The sequence below is a fragment of the Barbus barbus genome (assembly GCF_936440315.1).
Source record: "Barbus barbus genome assembly, chromosome: 49".
Taxonomy (NCBI): domain Eukaryota; kingdom Metazoa; phylum Chordata; class Actinopteri; order Cypriniformes; family Cyprinidae; genus Barbus; species Barbus barbus.
Genome location: NC_136727.1, coordinates 10,086,967 through 10,114,311, shown reverse-complemented (window position 1 = coordinate 10,114,311; position 27,345 = coordinate 10,086,967). Strand labels below are relative to the sequence as shown.

Here is a 27,345-nt window from a genome sequence, read left to right as displayed (position 1 = left end):
AAATAATTAGTCAACCTGATGCTGTTCTAAAGCCATATTATACCTTATTTTTTTAGGATAACAAAAGAAGACATTATATAAAAAAATGCTTGCGCTTGTCCATTTAATGAATTGTAAACTTCAATCTTTTTCCAAAAAGGATTCAAATGTCAGAAACGTTATCCCATGCAACTCATTCCGTATTCCAAGTGTTCTTAAGGCATACGATAGGGTTTGCCGAGAAACAAATCGAAAATGTAATCTATTAAGCGAAAATCTCCAGTCATCGTATTCATGCATTTATACGCATTTTTAGTTTATTGTTCACTTGCATTTATTGTTTGTGCTGGCACGCCTAGGAAAAGCACACAAGAGAGTCATTTTGAAACATCAAGACAAATAAAATTATGACTTGAAACAAAATAAAGACAGTCAAAACAGCTTAGAATGCGCGCAAAGAGCGCTCCGTCTGTTATCACTTAAAGCTGTCAACTCTGCACCTGACAAAAATGTGCCGTTTTGAGTGGTGAGTGAACATTTGACGCTCTCCATAACACAAATACATAGCCTACTGGTGCATTTGCCAAATATGTTTCACGAATATCAAACAGGGCCCACTGATTCCCCGGGGCCCTAAGCGGCCGCTTACCTCACCTGTTGGTTATCTGCCCCTGCATGTGAGGATCCTGCAGGTGGTGGATCGTTTATAGCCTTTTCTCACAGCAGCTAGAATAATTAAATTTTGATGGCGGATTGTAATCCAGAAAGGATTATGTGTTTATGAAACACGTGAATGAAATTAAATTATATTCCAGTTTAAAATGTGCTTCTGATTACAGATAGCCTGGGATTACACAAGATTTGTATTTTCAAGACAACCAGTTCAAAGGGAGCAGATTTGGTTTTTGGGTTAAAAGAATTTCTTAATATGAAATTCAAATGGCATGACAATTAGATTAGACTGTACAGAAATTGAAATCTACAACCTAATACACACTACTCATTGTCACGCTGATGTTGTTAATATGAATAATTTGAGAATGTAGTATAACAATAATAATAATTTACACGGTTAGATGTGATATGAGCTAATTTATAGTTAGATCTAATTACCATTGGTAGCGAGATTTATGGTAATGCTTTTTTCCTCAGTTGGTCAGAACAAACGTGGCAGACTTGTTACTTACTTGTTCAGATAATATATGCAATTCAAGGCAATATATGGTGAAAATTCTTGTTTGGGTCATATATTCCAAGATGTAGGCTAATCTGTGATTCCTAAATACAGTTTCCACACCGGGGCGGTGACTGACAGACTGACACACATGCCAGAGCACAACCCCATGCACAGCACAGAGCTGCAATTCCAGGTTTTCAATGGTGGCGATTTACGGTGCAAAACATGAGGCAAAACCTACTGACTGCAGCTTTAAAGTTCCTAAATAATAGCATTTAAGGTCATGTCGTTGTTTATTTGTCTGAATGCTAAAATCGTATATTTTTATAACTTTGCAGAATCACATAAGATGGTAAAAAGGTGCTGAAATGGCGCAATACATATAGAACCTCGACGCACGTTTTATTTGCAGATTCAGGAAACTGCTGGAGTGTAATCTGTGATGTACGAAGAGTTTTTCAATGTTTCAAGCTACCAAGGTAAGCTTCTTAAACGATATAGATGTGGTATTAAATATTCCATGCAAATATGATACATTTAGAAAGTAGAAGCAATTTAATCGTAATGTTAACAATTTCAAAGAGGATGAAACGTGTGAGATAAAGCTTTAACGTTACATTTTAACAAACAGTTATTGCTAACAGTGATGAAAAACAAAAAGAACACAATTCCGTACTTTATTTTATTTATTATTATTTGGTACTTTACTTGGCACTTTTCAGTTTCATCTCCGGCTATAAAAATATAGGCTAAATACTGACATTAGTTATTAGGTATCTTAAACTAAAAATAATTTCAATTATTCTCAATTCAGTTCAACCCCATGGCGCTGTTTCAACCTGTCGAGCAAAATGCCTCCAGACTTGCATCTCTACAGGAGAAGATCCACTGTGTGGTGTACGTGATAGACGCCACCAAAATCAGTGGAGGGCAACATAAAACATATTTTTTTCTCAGTTCTTGCGGCTGAGTCCAGATTCAGAAAAGGCCAAATCAAAAACTCTTCGAAACATTTAATCACACATGGTCCTTCTCTGTCATTTGCGTTTATGCAGAAATATTCAGTAGCCTACTTTTATATTTTTGGTCAAGAATTTCTTTTAACTACAAAAACGTTTACTTCTTTTTTTTTCTTTTTCTTTTTTAATATGAAGTATACTTTTTTTTTTTTTTTTACTTTCACTCAATTTGTGTAACTTTTTTGTGCTTCTATCCTAAACAATATTAAAGGATTGTGAAATCTTCACTTTTGTTGTGATTTTCAGGCTACTGTCACTTTATGCTCTGTTTGACTATTTTGTAAAATGCTTTGGTAATGTCTATTATATATTTTGAGACAAAAAATATAGCACTGATTCTGCTTAAATAGACTAGTTAACGCTGTTAAAATATAATTAGCTAAACATCAAATAAACCATAGGAGTAGCCTACAATAACAGCCCGTTATCTATTCTTTTCAAACAGCTACAACATAAGAATATCATCGCCTTGAGCGAGTTTCATTTTCGAGGCTGTTTTGTTTGATCACAAGGAAGAGAGGAGCTTATACGGTTTCAGCTGTGGATGTAAGAAAGCAGCGTTTCGTTATTTCTTCAGTAACAAAGGGGAATGCGAAAGGCAAAGGTAAGATACGTAGTCGAAATTTAGAAAAAAATGTAGTGTACAAATAAACGATATGTTTGAAACTCAATTATTAGTTAATGGCTTACAAGAGTATTTCGCCCTATATATTACGTTTAAATATGCAGGTAGCTTGTTTTGTTTAATTTAGAAGATATCTACAGAAGCAAACAGATATTTATATAGCCTACCATAAATAAGATTATTTATTTGAGCAGAGTTGCTTTCCGTTTCGATTCCGGCTGATCAGTTTCGGTTCGTATTGTTCTTTCAGAAAACACGTCATCTGACTGCTCGTGTCTATGTGTGTCTTACACAGAATTCAAATCATATATAGCCTATCCTTTTTTTCTTGTTTAGATGTATTCAACTTTCGGGGCATCCAGCACCCACAACGCTCCTCTCACTTCTAAATTAACAAAAAAACAAAGAGAGCAGCTCTGTGACCTTCTGGGGAACCTGGAACTGACTCTTCTCTACAAAGCTTCATTCCATGGATATCAAGCTTCTGCCTTCCACCAGAGATGTGACCATCAGGGTCCCACTTTACTTGTAGCCTACAACCGTTCAGGCTACATCTTTGGTGGATACACTAGTGTAGATTATGCTCAAAGCGGGCGGCAAATTATAGATAATCAGGCTTTCCTGTTCAGTGTTCATGGTAGAGCTCCTCTCTGTATCAGAGTTAACAGTAACTGTAATGCACGCTGTGATGACGCTGGAGTGCCCAACTTTGGCCAACAGTTGTACTTTTGCTACAACAACCATCCACTTGTACAAAATGTATACGCATGTCAGTTGAATGATCCATTCAATTTTAGTCCTGCCACACTATATGGAAATGACACTTGGCTGAGTGAGTGCGAAGTGTACAAAGTGGAACAGAGTAAGTCAACTATCAGAAAAATATAGTTAGGCTATGTTCTGTGACTTGATATTGTAACAGTCTCTTTCAATAATTACTAATGTAATATCAATTGACAGGAAGTACTCTGTCAGAGCCTCAGATCAGTGCAGAGAAGCCATGGAGGAATGTTTTGTGGACAGATGAGTATGTTTTCTGTTGCTGAATTCATTCAGTAATAAGATACAGTTTAAGTTTGATTAAGTTTGAACTACTCTTTTGTAGACGAAGAGCAGAGCTCATGGAAAAGATCAGGAATTATAAACCCCTGATGCCGTCTGTGAGTCGGGTCAGAATCCTGATGATTGGTCCTGTAGGTGCTGGTAAATCCAGTTTCTTCAACTCCATCAACTCCATCTTCACTGGTCATGTGACCAACAAAGCCATTTCGGGATTTGTAGGCACTAGTCTCACCACACAGGTACAGACTCAATAAGAATCCTATAAGAGTTCAAGGAACGTCTCTTGATGACTTCAGGTCTTGATGTGATTTTCTTCTTGGTTGGTAGTTTCGCACATATCCAGTGAAAGACAGTCGTCAGAGAAAGACATTTCCATTTGTGTTGTGTGACACCATGGGACTCGAGGAGGAATCAGGTGCAGGACTGGATATTGAGGACATCAACAGCATTCTTCAAGGCCACGTACCAGACCGCTATAAAGTAAGAGCACTTATATCCATAAAGAATGAAGACTGAAATATAAACTGAAGATTCTGATAAAAGTTGTTGTCATCTTAAATCCTCTTGATTCAGTTTAACCCCACAGTACCATTTCATGCTGATGAGCAAAAGGCCTCCAGACCTGCATCTCTACAGGAGAAGATCCACTGTGTGGTGTATGTGATAGACACCACCAAAATATCCCTCATGTCTGACAAACTAGAGGAGAAATTTGCTTCCATACGCAGAAAAGTTAACTCACTGGGTGAATGAGCTGTTATATAAAACAAATAATTATAATCTATTGACGAACTAACTCTTGTCTTACGGCAAATGTCCTTTTATAGCTAAAAGCTTATTTTTTTACAATTTCAGGCATTCCACAGATGGTCTTGATGACAAAAGTAGATGAAGCATGTCCTCTAGTGGAGAAGGACCTTCAAAGCCTCTATCTCAGTTCCTACATCAAGTCAAAGGTGAGACGCGGTCACATGATCAGATGGTCTGTTGCTACAGGACTCAGAGTGAGTGAGGTGTTGTTTTGTGTCTGCAGGTTCAGGAGGTGTGCTCTCGGTTGGGTGTGCCGGTGTCTTGTGTGTTACCGGTGAAGAACAGTCAGGAGCTGGAGCTCAACTGTGACATCCTGCTTCTCTCTGCTCTACAGCAGATGCTCAACTTTGCAAACGACTATCTGGATGATGTTGGTCCTATGCAGGGCAACTAGTACAGCTTTATCTCACTTTGTAGCTGATTTAACATATCTTTGTGTGAAATGTACTATTAATATGCTATTAATATGTTTCATTTTTCAACAGATGTCTACAAAATAATCAGTTCACATAGGTCTTCTTTAGTATTCACTAATTTTATCACAAGAACAGGCAACAACAAAGGAAACTAAGCCACAATGTGCATGTTTTCTATGCTACTATTTTCAAATATATATTTAAAATAAGTGACTGCACAAAGGAGAGGGACATATTTTCACTAATAATTAATATTTTGTTTATTTTGCACAAGACAATAAATAGTTTTAATTATTTTGGTGTTATTGTAATATATTTTGCTCTAATGGAAAGGAAATTTCCAGAATACACATTAAGGTGTTTGTTTTAAGCCTACTACCCTCGTCTGTTTGCTTCTGTAGATTTCTTCTAAATTAACCAAAACAAGCTATCTGCATATTTAAACATAATATTTGAGGGGAAAAGACTCTTGTAAGCCATTAACTAATAATTGGGGAAGTTCTGTGGAGAAATGCTGTAATTGTCTTGTGTCAAATGTATGCAAATTAGCGCATTTTAATTACTTATAGGCCTGATTTGCATGGTGGCGATTCTGATTCTGACATTATTAATTTTACTGTATTCAGCTGTTGTTTCTCCATTAAGTTAGCCTGTATGCCCACTTTAGCTTAACTTATTACATGGTAGCTCATGAGTCATGGATGTTAGGAAGCAAATTAACTGGGCCTGAAGGAGTGGAATCCTGGGGCCATCATGGCTTTCACAAAAATATTAATTATAATATTTCCTGTGTGATTATTAATTAAGTTATTAACCTCCTAGATTGTTAGTTGATTGAATAAAGTTATTAGTTACCATATATTAGTAGTTAGACATCAAAATATATGTATCTGAATATCTTTCTGCCTTGTAGCTGAGGAGTTGGAATGTGTTACAGCTTTTACATGCTCAGGGTCAAGACTGCCATGTCACAGAGGTCATTGGGACCTCCCATCTATGTGACTAATAAGTGATTAGAACAATTATGCATGTTATAAAATAAGTTTAATATGGCTTTAGTCTGCCTTTTTACTCTCTAAGAAGCTGCTCTCAAAAAAGTTGAACATTGGTATTTGGACAGTTACAACAGGGTCATTTAAAAATGTGTACCTAAGTGCCTAAAAATCTTAAAAGAAAACTCCAAACATCACTTGCATTACTATGTAAACACATGCATTACATGATTTTAAACAATCATGCAAAATTTGATGGAGATTGGACAGAAACTGATGCTGTAATAGTTATGAAGGTTAAAAACAGTACATGGGTTACACTACTAGTTACATTACTGTTTTTTCACACCCCACAAAAGTTATAACTATGTATCTTCCACATAAAATTTCTTCTAGAATGTTACTAACAACATATTTCTGCCTCATCATTTGACCAAAATCCACATTGGATTGCAGTCAGAAGTTATTACAAACACTCAATAGTGATTGATAGTGACATTCAAGTAGAAGTGTTGTATTAATTGTCAATTGTCATGTGTAGCTTGAAGCTAATTGTCATTTCTCCGTTACCCATATACGATGATATTTCATAATGTATTTTATCAAATCACATAAGTTTGTAAGAAACTGTTCAACTTTCCAAAAAGATTTTTAATTATAGTAATATAATGTACCATATGCTGATCAGAGGGATGTGGGTGGGATGTAATGCCAGAGTAAAGTAAAGCCAGAAATTACACAACAGTGTTCAGATCATCTTTTTTTCTTGACAAAATCAATATAATGTAATATTTCTATCTGCTGAATGCAAGCTTTTCCATATTCCAAGCTTGCCTGCTGCACTGGGGACATCACATGCATCACATCACATCGAGTCGTGAAAATTATGAAAATAAATCTAGGAATTATTTGATTGTTTGGTTTTAAATCAGCGGGGTTGAGGCATCAAAAGTAACTAAGCTGTTTTATGGATGGTAACTGTAATATTATTACTGAAATCTAAAGATTTTCTTGTTTAGATGTATTCAGCTTTTGGGGCATCCAGCACTCACAATGCTCCACTCACTTCTAGTTTAGCAGAAGAGCAAAAACAGCAGCTCTGTGCCTCACTAGGGAATGTGGAGCTGACTCTTCTCTACAAAGCTTCAGTTCATGGATATCAAGCTTCTGCCTTCCACCAGAGATGTGACCATCAGGGTCCTACTTTACTTGTAGCCTAACTGTTCAGGCTGCATCTTTGGTGGATACACTAGTGTAGGTTATGCTCAAAGTGCCCAGCATATTAATGATGAGCAGGCTTTCCTGTTCAGCTTTCATGGTGGAGTCCCTCTCTGCATTGACATTAACAGTGGACATTATGCACGCTATCAGACTGATAAGCTCTTCTTGCACTATATATATATACACTCTATACATATACACATATAACTGCAGTTTTGTTTTATTTAACTGGTTTGCACTCTATCTGCCATGTGCTTTATGCCACTTTATCTCTTTCTTTATTTTTTTTACAATGTCATTTGTATATCTGTATAGTTGTATGTACATATGTTTAAACTGTACTTATCTGTATTTGAACGTCTACTGTCAGTGTTTAATGTTAACTGTATGCACCAAGGGTCTGAGAGTAACGCAATTTCAATTCTCTGTATGTACATGTGGAAGAATTGACAATAAAGCAGACTTTACTTGACTTGACTATGATGACGCTGGAGTGCCCAACTTTGGCCAACAGTCGTACTTTTGCTACAACAATCAACCACGTGTGTATCAAGGAGCGAATGTATTTATTAACACAAGGGGTAATGCATTCGGTTTTAGCAGTGCCAAACTATATGGGGATGACACTCGGCTGAGTGAATGTGAGGTGTACAAAGTGGAAGAGAGTAAGTCAATTCTCAGAAAAATACAATTATGTACAGTAAATTTATATTATAAATCCAGTCTCTTTCAATAATTACTAATGTAATATCAATTGACAGGAAGTACTCTGTCAGAGCCTCAGATCAGTGCAGAGAAGCCATGGAGGAATGTTTTGTGGACAGCTGAGTATGTTTTCTGTTGCTGAATTCATTCAGTAATAAGATACAGTTTAAGTTTGATTAAGTTTGAACTACTCTTTGTAGACGAAGAGCAGAGCTCATGGAAAAGATCAGGAATTATAAACCCCTGATGCCGTCTGTGAGTCGGGTCAGAATCCTGATGATTGGTCCTGTAGGTGCTGGTAAATCCAGTTTCTTCAACTCCATCAACTCACTTCATGGGCCGCATGACCAGCAAAGCCATGCCAGGATCTGCAGGCACTAGTCTCACCACACAGGTACAGACTCAATAAGATTATAGTAGAGGTTATAGTAGAGTGACACCATGGGTTTCGAGGAGGAATCAGGTGCAGGACTGGATATTGAGGACATCAGCAGCATTCTTCAAGGCCACGTACAAGACCGCTATAAAGTAAGAGCACTTATATCCATAAAGAATGAAGGTTGAAGTATGAATGATGTTTGTTTCATGCTAAATCCTCTCGATTCAGTTCAACCCCACAGCACTGTTTCAACTTGACGAGCAAAAGGCCTCCAGACCTGCATCTCTACAGGAGAAGATCCACTGTGTGGTGTACGTGATAGACGCCACCAAAATCTCCCTCATGTCTGACAAACTACAGGAAAAACTTGCTTCCATACGCAGAAAAGTGAACTCACTGTGTTAGAGAACATATTTGTGACGCTGGACCACAAAACCAGTCATATCCAAAACCGAGATGGTCCTCACTGCAGAACACGAGATCCAGGGGGTGTGGTTGGATCTAGAGCCAACTCCTCCCACCTTACATAGACCTAAACCTACCCATCTCCACCCCCTGGATGTGGATCCAACCCCGCCCCCTGGATCTTTGTTCTGCAGTGAGGGGCTACTGCAATATTTGGCTGAGATACAACTATTTGAAAATCTGGAATCTCAGGGTACAAAAAAAATCTAAATATTGAGAAAATCACCTTTAAAGTTGTCTAAATGAAGTCCATAGCAATGCATATTACTAATCAAAAATTAAGTTTTGATATTTACGGTATGGAATTTATATCCATTTATTTAATATCCTAATGATTTTTGGCATAAAAGAAAAATCGATCATTTTGACCCATACAATGTAGTTTTGGCTATTGCTACAAACATACCTGTGCCACTTATGACTGGTTTTGTGGTCCAGGGTCACCTTTACACCAATCTTGTGACTAATACAAAGTAGGTTGTACATAGAGCTACATGTGAGACGTATCTTAAAAACTACCTCAACAATTTCAGGCATTGCTCAGATCGTCTTGATGACAAAAGTAGATGAAGCATGTCCTCTAGTGGAGGAAAATCTTCAAAGCCTCTATGTCAGTTCCTATCCTGCTTCTCTCCGCTCTACAGCAGATGCTCAACTTTGCAAACGACTATCTGGATGATGTTGATCACGTGGAGGGCAACATATAAAGTGCTACTGTATGTATGTATGTATGTATATATATATATATATATATATATATATGTGTGTGTGTGTATTTTATATATATATATATATATATATAGGCCTATAGGAGATTTGTGTTATGTATGGTTTGAGTTGGGACTAGAATGTAGTAGAAAATATATAGGCTAAAATATGGATAAGGTCAATAAAGTAATTTGATGTTAATTGATAACAATAATAGTCACTTCTGTTAGTTATTTATTGTGTCAATAATTAAGCAACTAAACCGCTTTAACATGTAATAATATAATGGTGAGTGGGTGCCTAATAATGACAGTTTCAGTAACAAACTATTTTTGGGATGACAAGAAGAGTAGGAAACAAGGTTTGTACTGAAACTGTTAACATGCACTGTTAATTGTCTGCTAATAGCTATTACACATTTAACTGACTGAGGTACTGGACTACGTTTAACGTGCTTGTGATTTTAAGATGATTTGTGAGTAAAGGGGGCTGAACTCAATTTTAGTGAATATGGACATTTTACAAATAGTTTGTAGGAAAGGAGAACTTACTGTATTCACTTTCTTTACGTTACCACGCTCGACTGACCTGAGGTATGTGTTCAAGTATCGTGATATCTTTAACGAGTAGACAGTGCAGGGAATATTCTATTATTTAAAGTTTATATAAAATAACAGTATTAAATTGTATTTACACAAAAATAACGGTATTCTGAACGCATGTCTACATTCACTTTTACGAGTAAAGTCAAATATGAAGTGGAGCTGTATAGTCTCGGGCGACCCGAGTTCAAGTCCCGATTAGAAGACCCCTTTCTATCTACCCTTGTACTGTCTGTCCTATAAAATAAAGTCAGTCAGTCCAAAAAAAAAAATATATATATATATACTCAAGCAGAAAGGTAAGTGAATCCAAGCTGTTAATAACAGAACTACCAAAACAACAAATAAATAATATACAAGTCAACAGATTAATTACATTAGGCCTACTGTTTATTGAAACAAGGAAAGGTGTGAATCAAATGAATCAGACTTGTAGTCAAACATGGGATCAAGAACCAGATATTTACTGTCATACAGTTATTAGACCGACGACATCAGCAGGCTGGAACAATGAAACTGATGAACCGACAATAAACCAGACGCACAGAAGCAATGACTTCTGTCCCGTAGATTACAAAATATAAAAACACCTGTAACCATCCGTAGAAACCCACAGGACAGCACTATTAGTGCATATTAAACTGACATCTCTTTCTTCATTTGTATAATTAGTTTGGCATCTTTAAATCACAGTTTCGAAAAAAAAAAATAATAATTTTTTTTTTACATCAGTGTAAATAAAGCATGTTCATAATATGGCGACTTTTTAGTGTGAATAAGAGCCATGCAGATTGTTTCACTCCCCTTTGTGAAATACAACACATAAAGGGAAGTTATTAATATGGACATTCTAACAAAAATAGCAGAAGAAAAAATGAAACGCAGATTGACTCCATATTGCTTTGAAGTCACACTGACCACAACGATACATCTGTGCGACCTGGTTTACTTCTTTCCTTAAAAAAAATAAATAAAAAAAAAATAAAGAGACATCTTGACACGTTCTTGATTTCTGCATGGCATCTGTCACCCAATCACTCATGTATACCTGTTAAATAACATAAAATAAGCAGTATGTGTGACTTGGCAGGTCAATATTGTGTGGCCACAATGTCAAGGTCTGCGTCGTCTGATAAATCACGTGATCTGCTCACAGCGAAAACGGACGGAGGGAATGTCATCACATATGTGTATCACATGGTTAATTTGTCTGTGCTTTTTTTCGGTATTTGACATTTATAAAGAGCACATTCATATTCAAAATTGTAAAAAATAATGCAACACTTTTCTTTCAGAACTGTACAAGATTAAAATAAAAATTGACATTTAGTTATACACATATGACAAAACTGTTACATTTATTATTTATATATTGAAAAACAAAAATTTTTTTTTTACTTTTAATTTGAACAGAATGCAGTATTCCCTCTGAGAAAAAACAAAACAAAACCTTTGAATTGGCAGCTAATGGTCAAAGTTTATGTACTTGCATGCTAGAACTGACTGTTTACTAACAAAACAAAAAATCAGAAGTGGATAACTGGATGAACATGGGTAAATGTAATAATTATCACTGTAGTACTGTCACTGTCCAGTAGGCGGCATCACAAGCTAAGGAAATCATAACAGACTGTTAAATTCATGTGGAAGTCGTTCATTAGTCCATGTGAGGGAATACTGCATTGCCATGTTGTGTTGCTAGTAGTGTTTATTAGAGCTTGTTTTCTACTCCGATTGGCCAAGTGAAAGGGTCATCCTCCTCTACCCTTTGGTTAAGCCCTTGGCGAGTCCTACTGGCCCTCTTTGGGTGAGGAGGGTGACTGGTTACTGGCTGAATTCTTGAGGGAGCCCAGTGTTTTACTGAACCAGGAGTTTTTGGCAGCTTGGACCTCAGTCATCAAAACACCCCTCTGATGCTCCAGCTCCTGGTGCAGTACATGAAGAAACAACATTAAAGTAACCGTGACATAGCTGTAAACTGCTTATTATTAAAATATATAACTCGTTTGTTTGCTAAGCTTGTTTGGTAAGATACTACAAGTAGGTCATTTACAAAAATAAAGTCAAAGTTTTGAGAATGAAGTCTTAACAGTACAAGATTAAAATAGTAGTACTTGGAAAATGTAATGCTTTGGAAAAGTCCAAATTATAAGAACACAGTTATAACATTATGAGAATAATGTCATAACATTAGGAAATTAAAATCATTATGAGAATGAAATCTTAACATTACCAGATTAATATTAAGCAAATATAGTAAAAAAAAAAAGACGATTAAAGCAAAATTATGTGGACAAAGTCAAAACAAAATTACGTGAATAAATTCAGAAATTTTGATAAAGCAAATGTGAACAGTCATAACCTATCGAGATTTAAATCAAAATTGCGTGAATAAAATCTAAATTATGGGATTAAAGCAAAAATACATTAACAAAGTTACAGCATTCTGAGAATTAAGTTAAAATGATGTTAAAATTTCATGAACAGCATTTTGAAATTTAAGTCAGAATTATGTTAATCTAGTTGTAGCATGAGTTTAAAGTCAAAATTGAGTAAAGTCAAAATTTGGCGATTAAAGTAGATGTGAACAATCATAAAGCTGAGATTTCAATTAAAATTACACAAATAAAGTCAAAATTATGTGAACAAAGTAGAAATACATGAATAAAGTAACATTACAAGATTTAAGTAAAAATTATGAGAATAGCCCAAAGTATGAGATATAATCAAAAATGTATGTGAACAAAGTTGTAATATTATGAGAATGAGAAAAAGTTAAATTATGAGATTAAAGCAAAAGTATGTGGACAAAGTCATAACATGACATTTAAATCAATTTACATGAATAAAGTTGTAACATTAGAAGATAAATAAAAATTAATAAAGTCGTAACAACGCAAGATTATAGGAGTCATTTTGCAAAATCAAAATTTTTTAAATTTAGATTTCGAGTATAGTCACAGAATTATAAAATTGGAATATTCTGAGAAGCCATAAAGAAAAGCAGAGTATCAAAGCAGCGCAGTGTAAACAAAATGTTACAAATAGTTACAACTATTCTCATAATGTCACGAAAGTATTCTTATAATGTTAATGTGGCACTAAAATGTACTGTAGTAGGATACAAACTATCTATAAAACACTGATTTCAAATATGTTCATTGTAAACTAATATCAGTAATATCAGTGTTAAGAGCAAATTACTAGTAGCTAGTCACAAATTTCCCTTTAACACTGACCAAACTATAAGCTTAAAAAGCACAGAATATACTAGTAAATGTAAACTTTCACAAATGGTTGTTGGTTTCGACCTGCTGCGGATGAGCTGATAATTAGCTGAGTAGCATCTGTAAATCTCCAGCACTATGGTGTTTTATATGTTGTGACGTCTGACCTGGATCTTGCACTTGGCCTCCACCAGCTGGAGTTTGGTTTGCGCCAGCTCCAGTTCTAGCTCTCTGAGCTGAGCCTTCAGCGAGTCCTTCTCCTCGTCCAGGTCCGTGTCCCGGTTGTCCTGACTGACCGCCGGGATCTGCAGGGGTCCATCTTTGCTGAACACTTCCCTACAGCGCTCACATGCCATCACTTTAGCCTGGAGGAACAACAACAACATATGCTGATCGTCACTGCTCAACGTGCCATATAAAAGTACGCATAGATAGATAATTCACTCACTTTAACTATATCCAGTTCCTCTTTTGTGGACGCCTGCTGTTTCTCCAGCCTCGTACTTAACTGGGAACATATCTAATGCAAACAGAAAATACAATTTCAGACCTCATTATACTCTATTCATCACAATAAATAATCAAAAAAGGTATAAGACTCTGAAGCAGTGTTACATTAGTATCAGTGAGATATTATTATAGATTTTATTAGTTTAAATTAGTTTTGTATATTTTTAGTTAGTGTTAGTAATTTTGTTGTTTTGTCATTTCTTTTTTGTGATATACGGAACCCCGCACATGACATGCTGGGAAATAGAAGTAGGAAATCGTGCTCACAATTTAATAATTCGTTCCCTCGGTTTACTAAAATGCGCGTACCATTTACTAATTAGCTCCCTTGGTTTACAATTTTTTTTATTCTTTCCCTCGGTTTACTAAATCGTGAAATAATTTGTATTACTTGTCTGCATTCTCATAAAGCGATGTAGATGCCTCTCACCTAAAATGATTGCATGCAACGCTCTGTCTCTATAACTCATTCACAACTCAAAATAACACCCAATTAAAGTGAAGTGCTCTGCTTTTAACCCATCCAGTAGTGAACACACACACACCGTGAACACACACCCGGAGCAGGCACCCGGGAAGCAGTTGGGGGTTCGGTGCCTTGCTCAAGGGTCTCACCTCGGTCATGGTATTGAAGGTGGAGAGAGCGCTGGTTATTTACTCTCCCCACCGACAATTCCTGCCGGATCTGAGACTCGAAAGTCCGACTCTAACCATTAAGCCACGACTGCCCCCAAAATGTCAGCAGCACAAGGTTTATGAGAATGCGGACAAGAAGTAAAGTGAATTATTATTTTGTGCACATTTACTTAAGCAAACAAATTAGTAAATTGTGTGCACAATTCATTTAAGATATCTTATAACATTGTTAAACTAAATGAAAATGAGATGTTTATTTTGGAAATTAGCTGAAATAAAATAAGTTTAAGTTTTTTTAAATATTTAAGTTTATTAGATCAAAATGACAAAAAAAGTAAAAAAAAAAAAAGACAAGATTAAAGCTGAATTATCTAAAGCCAGATAACATTGAGATTTAAGTCAAAATAAATAAATAAATTTGTAACATCACAGATTAGTCAAAATCACAAGAACAAATTCATAACATTATGGGATAAATCAAAATTATCTGAATAAAGTCATAGCATTACAAGATTATAGTAATATTTTGAAATTAAAAAACTAATTTTGAGTATAAAGTCACAGAACTACAATTAAGTTACTTTGTCAAATAACAATTTTTATTGTTTTAGTTTTAGTTAACTATAAACTGCAAATAAAATCCACAAATAATTACAAACAGCAATACACTGAATTAAACATAAAATGAGAAAAACTGAAATAGTATTTTATTGTAAAACATACTCCAATAATCTTTGTTTTATTTACAACTTTGGAAAAAAACATTATAGTACAGGGTAATAACCCTGTCCTGAAGTGAACATGTGGGGTGAATTTTGAGGATTATGAGATTTAGAGATTTATGCAGGATACTCAGACATACCTGTTTATACTCGGCTATGATTGCTGTGGTCTTCTTGATCTCTAATTCGGCTTTCTCCAGCTCTCTTCTAAACACTTCCTTCAGCTGAAAAGAAAAAACGTTATTGTACATGTCCATAGCAGTGAAATTTATTTGAGTGTCAGAGACATTTTGAGTCCTCAGTCCTCGTACCTGTGCTGTCTCCTCCTCTTGCCTTCTCTTCTCCTCCTCGGTCTCCACCAGGCGTTGTTTAGTGGTGAGCAGTTCTTTGTTTAAAACATCAGCTTTGTCCTCAGCCTGAAAACACCAACGCTTATTAACACACAAGATTTAAACAGAAGCTGAAAGTGTTAACTAGTGTAGAAATACCTGGTCCAGGTCGTTCCTCAGCGCTATCTTGCTGGTCACCAGTTCATGGGCGAGATCATCGTTCTCCTGCTCCAGACGCATGCTGGCCTCCTGCAACCGCCGGTTCTCTCTCTGCAGGGACACATAGACAGCTCATTTATGACCTTATGGTGGGGACGTCGTGCAGATTTACAGACAGAGATTGAAAAGACTGCAAGGTTAGCTTTGCACAAGCTGCAGACTCAAATTTCCCAAGCACTCACACGTAAGCATAACAAATGTCTAGATCAGTGTTTCCCAAACCTGTCCTGGAGGAGTGTTAGATAAGGGAGAAATACAAAAGATGTAGGGCAGGGGGGCCTCCAGGACAGGTTTGGGAAGCACTGGTCTAGATGATTGTGTAAACCGCACCGTTTTGCAACACAAATAAAAATAAATGCAACAAACTAAAATGTCAAAATGTAAAAAAAAAAAAAAAGTAATTAAATGTTGCAATATTTTTGACAATTTATATTTTCTGTCACTTACAAGGTGTACTAACCAGTTGTGATTTTTTTGTGTCAGCACTGAAAGCATTAAAAAAAATACACATAAAATTGTAAAATATTTTGTAATTCTAAACAGATAATAAATTAAGATAATAATATAAAATAGTAAATATAATAAAAAATAGATTAGTAATAAATTTTTATAATAATAGTAAATAGAGGGTGGTAATAATAGTAAATAAAAATATATCAATTTGTAAAATATTTTCTAAATATAAATAGATAATAAATTAATAGAAAATAAAGAAAAATAGAAAGTAGCAAAATTAGTAAAAGATTGTAATTTAAAAAATAGATCGGTGATAAATTAGTATATATTGTTATAGATAACAGAAGAAAAATAAACTTAATAGTACAAATAAATAAAATAAAAAATGTTAGAATAATAAAAACTATAGATAGGTAAATACGTTAAATTAATAGCAAATAAAGAAAGATAATATGGTAATATAAATAAAAATAGACAAATATTCTAATAAATTATAAATAAAGATAATAGTAAAATGTTTGTAACAAAAAAGATTATGATAATAATAATAATAATACAGAGAAAATAAGGAAATAATTACAAAAATAGTCACAAAAATATATAAAATGGTAAATTAACTCGCATGCTGTCTGACTCCTGCAGAATTTGACAAATGGGATGAAATCACGCATGTTTGTATATCAAATTTTTTTTTTTTAAATTACATTTGAATTATATAAAAAACTACATTCCACACAATTCATAATTTACCAGACAGCCCCCTCCAGCCTTAAATAAAAGCAGGAAACACCAAAAAAGCTGCACATTTACAACAAACAAAATGACACTATAGGCAACTGGGAACCATATGTACAGACACTTCGAGATCACATGCTGATCAAAGACCAGTATTTCACATCCAGTCTTAAGAAAACACTAAACGACCACAGTGTGACTCTGTGTTGCCTGATAAGAGAGTAGCTGTTGTTACAGGGAGTCTCCCACCGCCTCACATGACACACATTTCCTTATCAGGAAGAGGAAAGCTGTCATCTGACTTCCATTTACAAACACACACATATACACAACATCGCTGGTTAGGTTGTGCACAGCAGTCCATGTAACATGGAAAGGCTTGATCATTTCAAATCGAACACACACATGCAGGCAGAGGTTAGTAGCTGAGGAGTGCTGGTGGGCTGAAGGCTTACCTACACCGTAGACCCAACCACAGTCAACACAACACCCACTAGAACAAGAACCGCAGAGGCCTTCCCCATCCAGCAGCGACCGACAAATACAACACCGCCTGTCCATGCTCCACCCCCCGCCACAGCTCATTGGTTAAATGGGTGAGTGAGGAATTTCATTGGTTAGTCGGTTGAGTGAGGGAGAGGGTAAACAGGAAGTGACAGCAAGGAAACCACTGAGTAATGGAGCGTCATTTAATAGTATGGTCAGCTTGCACGATTACACTGCACGATGCTTTGTATTTCCATTAAAATGTCAAAGATTATTTGGGATTACACATTTTATTTGTTTTCATATGAACAACATAAACCTAAAAATATAAAAATAACATTAAAAAAATGCAATCCATTTAAATAAAAACATTTCTGTTATTGTAAACATGAGACTCAAATATGCTAAAATAAACAAGGCACTTAAATTAAAAACAAAAATATCACTTTTCCTTCATAAAAAAAGCTGAAAAAATGTATTAAAGTATTTGTATAAAATAACAGGCGTACAAAACAAGCATCTACAATGCGAGCGAGCGCTTGGCTCTTTCCCTGTCGTATAGAGTCTGTGGTTTCCAGTGCGGCCCGTTATACAGTCCTGAACTGAGACAGAGTGAGATGAAGATGAATGTAGGAGGTGAGGATGAGTATCAGAGGAGGTAGATTAAACAAGCTCTGCCTTACCTGATATCGGTCTATAGGGTCTTCCTGCTGCAGCTGACTCTCTCTCAGAGACTGATACTCCTTCTCAAACTTCTTCAGCTTCTTTGTTGGCACCTGAGGAAAACAGAATTTTTCATCAGGTTTGAAAAAAATGCACATCATTATAACAAGAATGTTAAGTCATTATGCTTCAAAAATACTGTTAAAAAACAAACAAAACAGCATCTAAAGCACCCCCTCTTCAAAACACCAGGGGCAAATTTATTTATTTATTTAAAGTAAATTGAACATTTTATTCTGATATTATATAAAATTATCCATCACATATATCATACATTTGACAAATTATATAAAATGTTAAATTAGTAAAAAATGTTAAATGTATTAAAACGTGAACGGTTCTATACAAAATAATTATATTACATTGTTATTTACAAATTTAAATTTTTGAACAAAATTGTATAAAAATGCAATTATATTATTAGTATTATATAGTATAAATGTTAAATGAGTTAAGATTTATATTTAATTAACAGCTAGAACATTACAACATGATATTACAATTATAATTTTCAAAAGATGTAAAAATAAAAAATTGTTATACTTATATACAAAATTATTTATATTACAATTATATTCCAATGTTAGTCACAAATATACATTTTGAAATATGAATATAACAATAGAATTATTATTATATAGTATAAAAATATACTAAATAATAATGTAATATAATGTATAAGACTATTCGCTACTATTAAAGTTAAAAGTACAAATCATATATATTATGTGTATCAACAGGGTAGAACATTTCTTAAAATACATTATGTAATATATTATCATTTTAATATTACTTTTACATTATTTTTTATGATTTTTTCTTTCATTTTTAAAATTCTCATTAAAAAGGATTTACAGTAAATCAAAACAATTACCAAGTAATTTTTAAAAGTTAAAATCAACTAATTAAAATCCATGCAAATACTATACTGTAACATTACAATATAACTATTTTATTATGTTTTATTTAAATGTACTACATTATTATTATAATTTTTTTTTAAATATGTAATGATAAAAAAATATAAAACACAGACACATTGTTTTTCCACAAATTTGGTAAGATAATCAACAAACAACTATACTACAAACTAACAGCACTATAAACTTCAAAAACAAAACTGACAAGCCCTTCCTAAACTTCCTAAAGCAAAACCCAAAACTGTCTCAAGGAGCCTTTGAAAGCGCAGTGCTCGTGTCCATTGCTATAGCAGCACAGCCGGAGTTAGCGTGGAGTCTCTGAGGGTGGAGCGTGCTCAGTGAAGCCGGTCCTGAGGGGATCTCTTCATCCGGCTTTACTGCAGGAGACTTTGTTTATTACGGTTTTCATTCAGCAGGTCTGGGAACAGTCCTCATAAAGCCTTTCATAATTTGCTTCTTCATTTGAATCTGAAACTGCTCACACACAGAGCAGAAATATTTATTCCCAACCAACACATCATTTTGAAGTAAAACAAACAGCCGTTTGGGGTTCCAACACAACATGCTTGTGAAAAGTGAAGCATATCAACAGTCATTTCATGTCTCAAAAAGACCTTCTTTCTTATCTGTAACTGCATCAGATCTTCTGAACAGCAGCTCATTGTTGGGTTTCATTCAGTGTGTTTGACCTCTGACCTCAGGATGAGGGTCATCGGAGCGAGAAACTGTCACAGCACTTGTGTTCTCACTGAAGTCTCAATGGCACTGGAGGCTTGTTTTTGCGAAAGCGGTTGTAACGATGACAAGGCAAAAGGCCTGTGCTTGGGTAAGCGGACTTCTCCTCCTGTGAAAGAAGGCTTCAAACAGCCACCTTTGCCTTTCGATTGCAGCACAAAGTGTCTGTTGTGCCGTTCGAGGAATGTGAACATGATACAAACACTTTAGAACACAGTGAACGAGGAGAAGGAAACAGTTGATAATATCAGGACAGGAGACACAAAAAGAGAGATAAAGGATGGAATACAGTTGCTAGGTGGTCCATTTTACCGCTCATCAGACAATCACCATCCTCTGCCAGATGAAATGTAGGGCCCTATGAAATCGGTTTTATTTTTCCACAAATTTTTTTCCAAATTCCATTTTTTCTGGTTTCATTAACACTCACAGTCATATGCACATGGAAAGTTCATTCGGTAGGTTTCGCCTCAACAAACGTGGTTGGTGTAAATGAAGTTTTTGTATAAACACAAAACACCTACACAGGTATGAATGAGTAGCTGATTTTTCCATTCACGTTGACATTAACAGCACACGTTGTTTCCTACAAACCCGAATATACACAATCTGAAACACGTCACAATATCGGAAAGTATGAGTGATTAAAAAACTGCCACAAAACTATTTTATACAAAGTTCTAGTTACAAAGGCAAAGCTTAATTTTGATTCATCGGATTTGTTAAACCAGTCACTAGGCTCATCTGAGTATTCAAAGCATCTACTTGAGGGGAAAGAGAGACATAACATGCAAAATTGCATTAGGTTGACAACCAATCGCTTGCTCCTGAACACCATGTTCATCACACACACACACATACACACAGTATTTTCAGCTCCAAGTTGGCATTCCTTGGAATAAGGACATAATGGGGGAAATTGTACAGCCTTGTAATTTCATTACAGGATATTTCTCATAGCCCGAGATAGTATCAAACGAACAACCTCTGAGGAAAATGCTCTAACAACCATGTTCTTTTCAATTCCTGAAGGTAAAAACAACCATTTGTCTTGAGACTTACCACCGGTTTAGGTTTGGAGTCAGCCACCAGACTGGCGAAGAAATCCTCCTCGCTGATCTGATTGATAACATGAGCGTCGTAAGCCACCGTTATCGACACTTCCTGCATCATCTTGGCAAAGTTTCTGCGAGGATCACTGAGCGAGGCAGGTGAGCTTCGAGAAACGAGGGAGGGAGGGAGGGAGGAGGAGAGAGCTGACAAGTCTGCCGAGACCGGGACCAGTAGACAAGTTTCTTTATGGATGAGAGCCGGCCCCTTGAGGCGGGAAATAAATGCAGGGGGGATGGACCACAGAGGAACACACTCTCTCTCTCTCTCTCTCTCTCTCTCTTTCTCTGGTTTTGTCTTCCAAGGATCGTGTATCCTGCTCAGTTCCTCCAAAGAGACAAAGCTCTGTGAATTGCAAAGTTGTGACGGCTCTTATCGCCACAGTCTTATGGGTAGCGGTGGTTACCACTGGAAATATGAAGAGCGAGACAAGCGGAAAAGGTTGAAGAGGCAGGGGAAATTTGGGTTTTTCAGACAAACCACAATGGGGTCTTCTAACTCCCCTGGTGGCTCTCGATTTATCTTCTCATCAGGCCTCCCAAGAGAAATTAAGCCTTCGTTTAATAAGTATCCGAACGGAAACATCTGAGGACTCGGAATGGTCGGAGTTCTCCAAAGCTGTTTCCACTCTCAAAGCACGTCTCCTTTCGATTAAGTCCTCTTTCAATATCAAGAGGATGTGAAATTTGGAATTCGGCTCGTAATCCGCCAAGGGGGTAGTTCGTACGGCTTGTGCTTTCGACGCAAGCAGGTGCCTGTGAATTCCATCACCCTGTAAGCTTATTACCCGGCGACTTGATCCTCTTTAAATTCACCATTTCAAAGAGAAACAACCTCTTTGCATTTCCTCTTCTTGCACATGTGATTGGAAATGGCTGGGATCACGGGTGGCAGAAGTAATCTGTGCACAGCTTCACGGTCTCTGTGTATGTGTGTGTGTGGCGTCTGGTGTCCAGGTCTGATATGGAGAAACGGTTTCCTGTCCTTGCTACATAGTCTCCTCCCTCCCAGCCATCTCATAAAACACATCCACTTGACATCCCAAAGGCAGAATCTTCTAGAAACCAGCAAGACTGGAGACGATGAGGATAAAAATATCACTTTTGAGGTTGAATGGCAGCCTAAACATCTTTATAAAGCCCACTCCAGCACTCATTTTGGATGAAATACCTCATTGATCTGCTCTCCTGTCTGTCTTTCCCTTTTGTTTGCAGGAGATAAAGAGGAAAGTGTGACTAAGTACACATATGCACACGGGCAACAATGAGGCGTGGTCAACACAGATGCTGGGAGCAATGACAATGCAGAACTCATTTACGTGGGCAAAACGCCACTTGGCATGATGTCGAGAAAATCCAGTTGCAAAATCAGAAGGATCAGACGGCTTGTGCTTATGGTCTTCCCTCCAAAGGAACATAAACGTCCGAATGAAGTCTGTGGCGTATATGTTGCAGGTATAAACCCATCCTTCTCGTTAGGGCGTGGAAGAGACGTGGATCAAGGGTGCATGGAGGTGGGTGTAGACTGCAGGAAGTTGAAAGTGCTGTACAAAGGAAAAACAAAGGATAATGATCTTACAGACACATGATTCTGGCGTAAAACGAAGCTGCTCTCTTGTAGTGGACGCGCTGATGAATGCACCTGTTACATCACCTCACTCAGGTGCTGGTTTCCAACAGAGAGCTTCTCCCTCTCTGGTTTCTAATTTCTCTTTCGCTGGGTCCTAAATTCTGACAAATGCATGGTTCTCTGTCCAGTCTCAGTGAATGGACAACATAGCATGTTGTATAACAGTGCATGAGATACTTTTTTACTTAAAGCAAAAAAATAAAGAAAAAAGAAAAGAAAAATATACAGTTGGGCCATACTACATACCTACATAAAAAAGGTTATTTTTATGATACCAGTATATTTTGCCTCCAAACTGTAATTACTGGAATGTGTCCAGATGTTTAACTCTTTCTCTGCGTTTTCACTGGTGTATGGTAGGAGATATTACACATCTTCTGAAAGACTATTGAACGTTTGGATCAAAATGCAGCAAAAAAGAAGCAGAAACAAGTGATAGCATATATAAGCAGAGGTATATGTAAAATAACACGATCATCAAGCATGAAACAGCATATAAACTGATAGGACCGTGCAAGCTTTGGATGTGTTGATGGAAGTGATCTACTAAATGTTTTGATCATCATTCTAAATCTGATTCAGATGAAGTCTTTTACAAAAACATGATTTTCTCAGCTTTTTGTTGAAAATGTTGCTTTTTGTTTTTATAAAACTTACCCACATTCAAGTGTTGATAAAAAAAATAAAATAAGATTTTAAAATAAGATAATTTGTGAAAATTATCAAAAATGCTGGCGGTCGCTGGCAAAAAAAAAAAAAAAAAAACACGCTGGTGGGGAAAGAATTAACCTTTTTTTTCCATTTTCAAAATTCTCAAAAACTGATTTACAATATCACGATAAATTTTAAATAAGTTAAAATCAGCAAAATTAAAAGCATTACTAATACTTTCCTGTAACATTCTAACTATTTTATTATGTTTTATTTAAATTGATACATTTAATTATTAATTTAAATTATTATTTAATGATACAATTGAGATTTGCACAATAATAATTTTCACAATAATTGTCATAATTGCCGGCTTTTATGTTCAAACACACACATATACATATACATACACACACGCATATACATATATAAAATCTAAAAGTATATATAAAAATTCACACAGTATCCAGTATGCATAGACACAGACAATAGAAGTACATACTAGTCATATCCAAGGAAATATCCCTTTAGCAACACTGTTTGGACACAACATTCTAAATGTCGCAATTAATTGTAGCATCCAAACAGTCATCCCTAGGTTAAACAGTGTGTTATACAATTACTGCATTACTGAAGCACAGCAGTGAGTGACTGGGGCACAGGAAATCCTGCTGTTAGTGACAGCGAGACTGCATTTACAACAAGAAGGAGAAAGAGAAGTAGGTAGGAGGAGATGAAGACAGTATCATCTCGATCTTTACTCCTTCCTTCCTTCCTTCCTGAACATGCACACTCAACATCACACAAATAAATAAAACTAACCCCTGCCCCAAACAAAAATAAACTCTTGAAAGCATGAATGTATGGAAGAAGCAATAACCGCAGCAGAAAATGGGTCAGAGCCTATAGAAGTCCTGTGGAAATGGGTTTCAGGCAGAGAATTGTGGGGATTTATCCTTGAGTTTTAACTTCACCTTGTTTCAATGGAGCCTTGAAATGCAGACAAGGTTTCTGCATTCTCTGAATACCTGCGTGCTAGCTTTGTTGTGTAGCGCTTCACATTTCTCAGACAATGCAAAGTGATCTGGGATTATATAATTAACTCCTTCAACATAAGTCCATGAGTTTCCACCCATTTCATCATCCGCCAGGCATAAATCCAACTGATCAGACAACTAAAAGCATACCTTATCACTATAAACCACACAATTTGAAAAATCAATGTTCAAAGCACATACAAAAAAAAAAAAAGTAGATCAAAAATTAATTATAGTATTTATGGGGGTTTGTTCAAATCAAAAGAACTCAAGTAATCAAATAAGAGCTAAAATAAAATGAAATAAAAATGTATTAATAATGCACAGAGTTTGATGGTTTGTAGTTTGACAGAAGTTTGGAGTTGTTTCTTACCTTGATATTGCAGGCTTGCTCCATCAGGCGCCGAGCGTTCTCTGCCGCCCTGTAGCGTTTTGGGAGTTGGACCCGGAAAAATTTCAGCGCACCCTCAAAGTCAGCTTGAAGCAGGTCTTCCTTGGAGGTCTGCATGCAGACAGAAAAACAGAACTGCTTTAGGGTCATGTCAGTAAACTCAACCTGATAAAATGCCTGAAGAGGAACTTTGCTGGGTGATTGTTTTATTTATTTTAATTTTAATTTCATTTATGTTTGCATTGGCCTTTTGTGAACCTGACAAAGGCACATAACCTTTTACAGATGCTATATCGGTTGAGCATTAATCAGATATTAAAATCCATATATCCAATGACAACAACAGTAAGAGTAAGATTTGTACAATGCAATATAATTTCTAAGGAAGTACCCATATTGAAAGTCTGGCTGATAGTGAAAAGCTAATAATTACTTTCATTTTATGGCCAATATAACCAATATATGGCCAAAAGTTAATCTGCACTTTGCTAACAGAAAATAAAATAAATACACATTAAAAAAAATTAAATAATAGTTTGTTTGCTGCAATTGAACATAAATAATTAATTAATTAATTAAAAAAAAAAAAAAAAAAAAAAAAGAATAATAATAAACCTAAGGCATCAAAGCATTTTAATAAATAAAATATATAAAAACATTTAAAAATAAATAAATAAAAGCACATTAAAAAGAATAGTTTATGCTGCAAGTGAACTCAAGGCATTAAATAAATTAAATAAATAAAAATAAATAAATGCACATTAAAAAATAAAAAGTTTATATGCTGCAAGTTTATTTATTTATTTAGCAGACGCTTTTATCCAAAGTTAACTTAAGGTATTAAAGCATTGAATAACTAAATAAATGAATAAAACATAAAAATAGATTGTATGCTGCAAATGAATTAGAACATCAAAGCATTGCTAAACAAACAAATAAAACAATTTTACAAAACAGAACAGAACAGCTGCAAGTGAATGTAAGGCATCAAAGCATTGTTAATAAAATAAAATAAATATACAAACAAGCAAACAAACAAATAAATATATAATTAAAAATAATTTGTAAGCTGCAAGTGAACTTAAAGTAATAAAGAACTAACTAAATAATAATAAAAATAAAAAAAGTGTTTACATACAACTAAAGGCATCAAAGCATTGTTAACAAAATAATGTTTTTACTGATACTTATACAAAGGCCACACAAGCAGCCTGGTAAGAGCCACATATAAACACAAAACATAAACAGACATGAAGACAGCCTCTATTTGCAGCAGCTGCCCCTCACCGCCAGCAGCCGGGGCACAAACAGGCGGTGACCCATGCCCAGCAGCCCCATGACTCTATCGGTACAGTCATTGACCAGCCCACCCTTGTCCTCTCCAGCACCCCCTTCCTCCAGCCTCCGCACGGCGGGTGGTATCTGAGCCCATAGCGGCGGTGAAGGCAAGTCTCTCTCTGGGGTCAAAGGTGAAAGAGCCTCTTGGGCTCCTTCAGAGTCGCCAGCATCATCCTCCCACGGAGGCTCTGGGGCTGACCTGGAGTCAGCCACGTTGACGTCCCGAGACGGTGTCCAATCTTGGAAAAGTTCGTCCAGGCAGTTGATTCGGTAGCGCTAAAGCAGTCTCGGTGTCATTCGCTCATGATTCGACAAGCGCGAGCATACGGCGTCAAAAACTGGAAAGCGTATTCACACTTTCGTTGATCCATCTTGGGTCCACAATGTAAACAATTTCAGAGACCACGCCTAGTTTAAAAGACGCCAAAGCAAACCGAAAGTAGCTTGACATACTTCAAAGAGGAAATATGCTTCGATCCCGGTTTATTATTGGCCGGCTCCTCCCAAATCCCAAATTTGCAATCTGTTGCCTGGCAACAGGCAGGAGGAGAGTCGCGTGGTGCTGTCGAAACAGACAGCACGTCTTCTTGCTCGTCTTCAAAGCGTCTCGGACCGAAAGTTGAGTCATTGCCGGGTGGATTCTGCCAAGTCCGTGGAGTCAAGCTAAATCCTCATTCTCCCTCAGTCCAGAGTCTGCCAGTTCCGCCATCCTGTCGATGTCCAGAAGTATCCCAAAGGTGCCAAGTGTGGGATGAAGAAGGCGAGATGCGAGACTGGGTGGACGCTATCGTCTCCTCGTCCTCCGGCCTTCGTAACTCCAGCGGCTTACCTGCTTTGCTTTTCCTAAGTCGACGAGTGCATGAGAGGAAGACAGGGAGGGAGAGATGCTCACAGAGATGCTGTCGATGCTAGAAAAGGCGGCAGAGTGGCGGAAAGGGAGGAGGAGAGGAAGATAGGAGGGGCGTTGTGAGGGAATGGGAGACCGTGGACGAATGGACAGTGGACATGGCCGAGGCTTCAATGCAACTCATGCTAAATGCTAATTGCTGCTGGAAGCTCACTGAGGGAACAGACAGGGGGACATGTGGAGAAACAGAGCGCGAGATGGAGGGGTGTGGAGCGGCAGAGAAAGAGAGCGAGAGAGAGAAGAGGAGGAGGGGGTTTGGGAGCCTTCGGGGAGAATGTCGTAATGGTTAGCCAATAGGAGCGAGGCAGTGCAACCCCCTCTAGTTCCTCTCTCTTTATTATTGCACATCTCTTGCTTCCTCACACGCAGTCACATCAGCTTCTGTCCACCTGATTTCACTGGTTTCTTCTGTTTCCATTTAAAC

At 36.5% G+C, this 27,345-nt stretch overlaps 2 protein-coding genes and 1 pseudogene across 7 annotated transcripts in view; 2 read left to right on the top strand and 1 right to left on the bottom strand.

The window, feature by feature from the left end:
- The first annotated feature begins 2,638 nt into the window (after positions 1–2,638).
- On the top strand, positions 2,639–7,777 carry LOC306867576 (interferon-induced protein 44-like). The gene is made up of 8 exons (XM_079413324.1): positions 2,639–2,779; positions 3,137–3,662; positions 3,761–3,827; positions 3,906–4,101; positions 4,190–4,342; positions 4,436–4,607; positions 4,718–4,818; positions 4,896–7,777. Exons 1-8 carry the CDS (start codon positions 2,765–2,767, stop codon positions 5,064–5,066), a joined length of 1,401 nt encoding a protein of 466 aa, XP_079269450.1. The 5' UTR covers positions 2,639–2,764; the 3' UTR covers positions 5,067–7,777.
- LOC306867269 (interferon-induced protein 44-like) lies at positions 2,773–9,557 on the top strand (annotated as a pseudogene). Its single transcript has 7 exons — positions 2,773–2,779; positions 7,100–7,446; positions 7,781–7,966; positions 8,078–8,129; positions 8,207–8,534; positions 8,614–8,785; positions 9,384–9,557. The product of its transcript is annotated as an interferon-induced protein 44-like (transcript).
- A 904-nt stretch (positions 9,558–10,461) lies between these two features.
- LOC306867823 (rab GTPase-activating protein 1-like) overlaps positions 10,462–27,345 on the bottom strand; it is a 104,868-nt gene continuing 87,984 nt past the window's right edge. For 2 of the 5 annotated variants that reach the window (XM_079413717.1, XM_079413718.1), the window contains 8 exons: positions 24,659–24,787; positions 18,164–18,256; positions 15,744–15,854; positions 15,567–15,671; positions 15,396–15,479; positions 13,836–13,907; positions 13,555–13,752; positions 10,462–12,085 (listed from right to left, as the gene is read on the bottom strand). In XM_079413717.1, the coding sequence (XP_079269843.1) occupies positions 11,951–12,085; positions 13,555–13,752; positions 13,836–13,907; positions 15,396–15,479; positions 15,567–15,671; positions 15,744–15,854; positions 18,164–18,256; positions 24,659–24,787 (927 nt within the window). In that variant the 3' untranslated portion in view covers positions 10,462–11,950. Of the gene's footprint in view, positions 12,086–13,554; positions 13,753–13,835; positions 13,908–15,395; positions 15,480–15,566; positions 15,672–15,743; positions 15,855–17,666; positions 18,083–18,163; positions 18,257–20,920; positions 22,512–24,658; positions 24,788–27,345 lie in introns of those variants that run through there. The other 3 variants (XR_013784064.1, XM_079413720.1, XM_079413719.1) reach the window with 3 other exon arrangements.

What these genes read in the sequence shown, in the direction of transcription:
- LOC306867576 (XM_079413324.1), top strand. An exon ending in AATGTTTTGTGGACAGATGA is followed by an intron (nt 3,828 to 3,905) that starts GTATGTTTTCTG and finishes ACTCTTTTGTAG; the next exon opens with ACGAAGAGCAGAGCTCATGG. An exon ending in CAGAAAAGTTAACTCACTGG is followed by an intron (nt 4,608 to 4,717) that starts GTGAATGAGCTG and finishes TTACAATTTCAG; the next exon opens with GCATTCCACAGATGGTCTTG.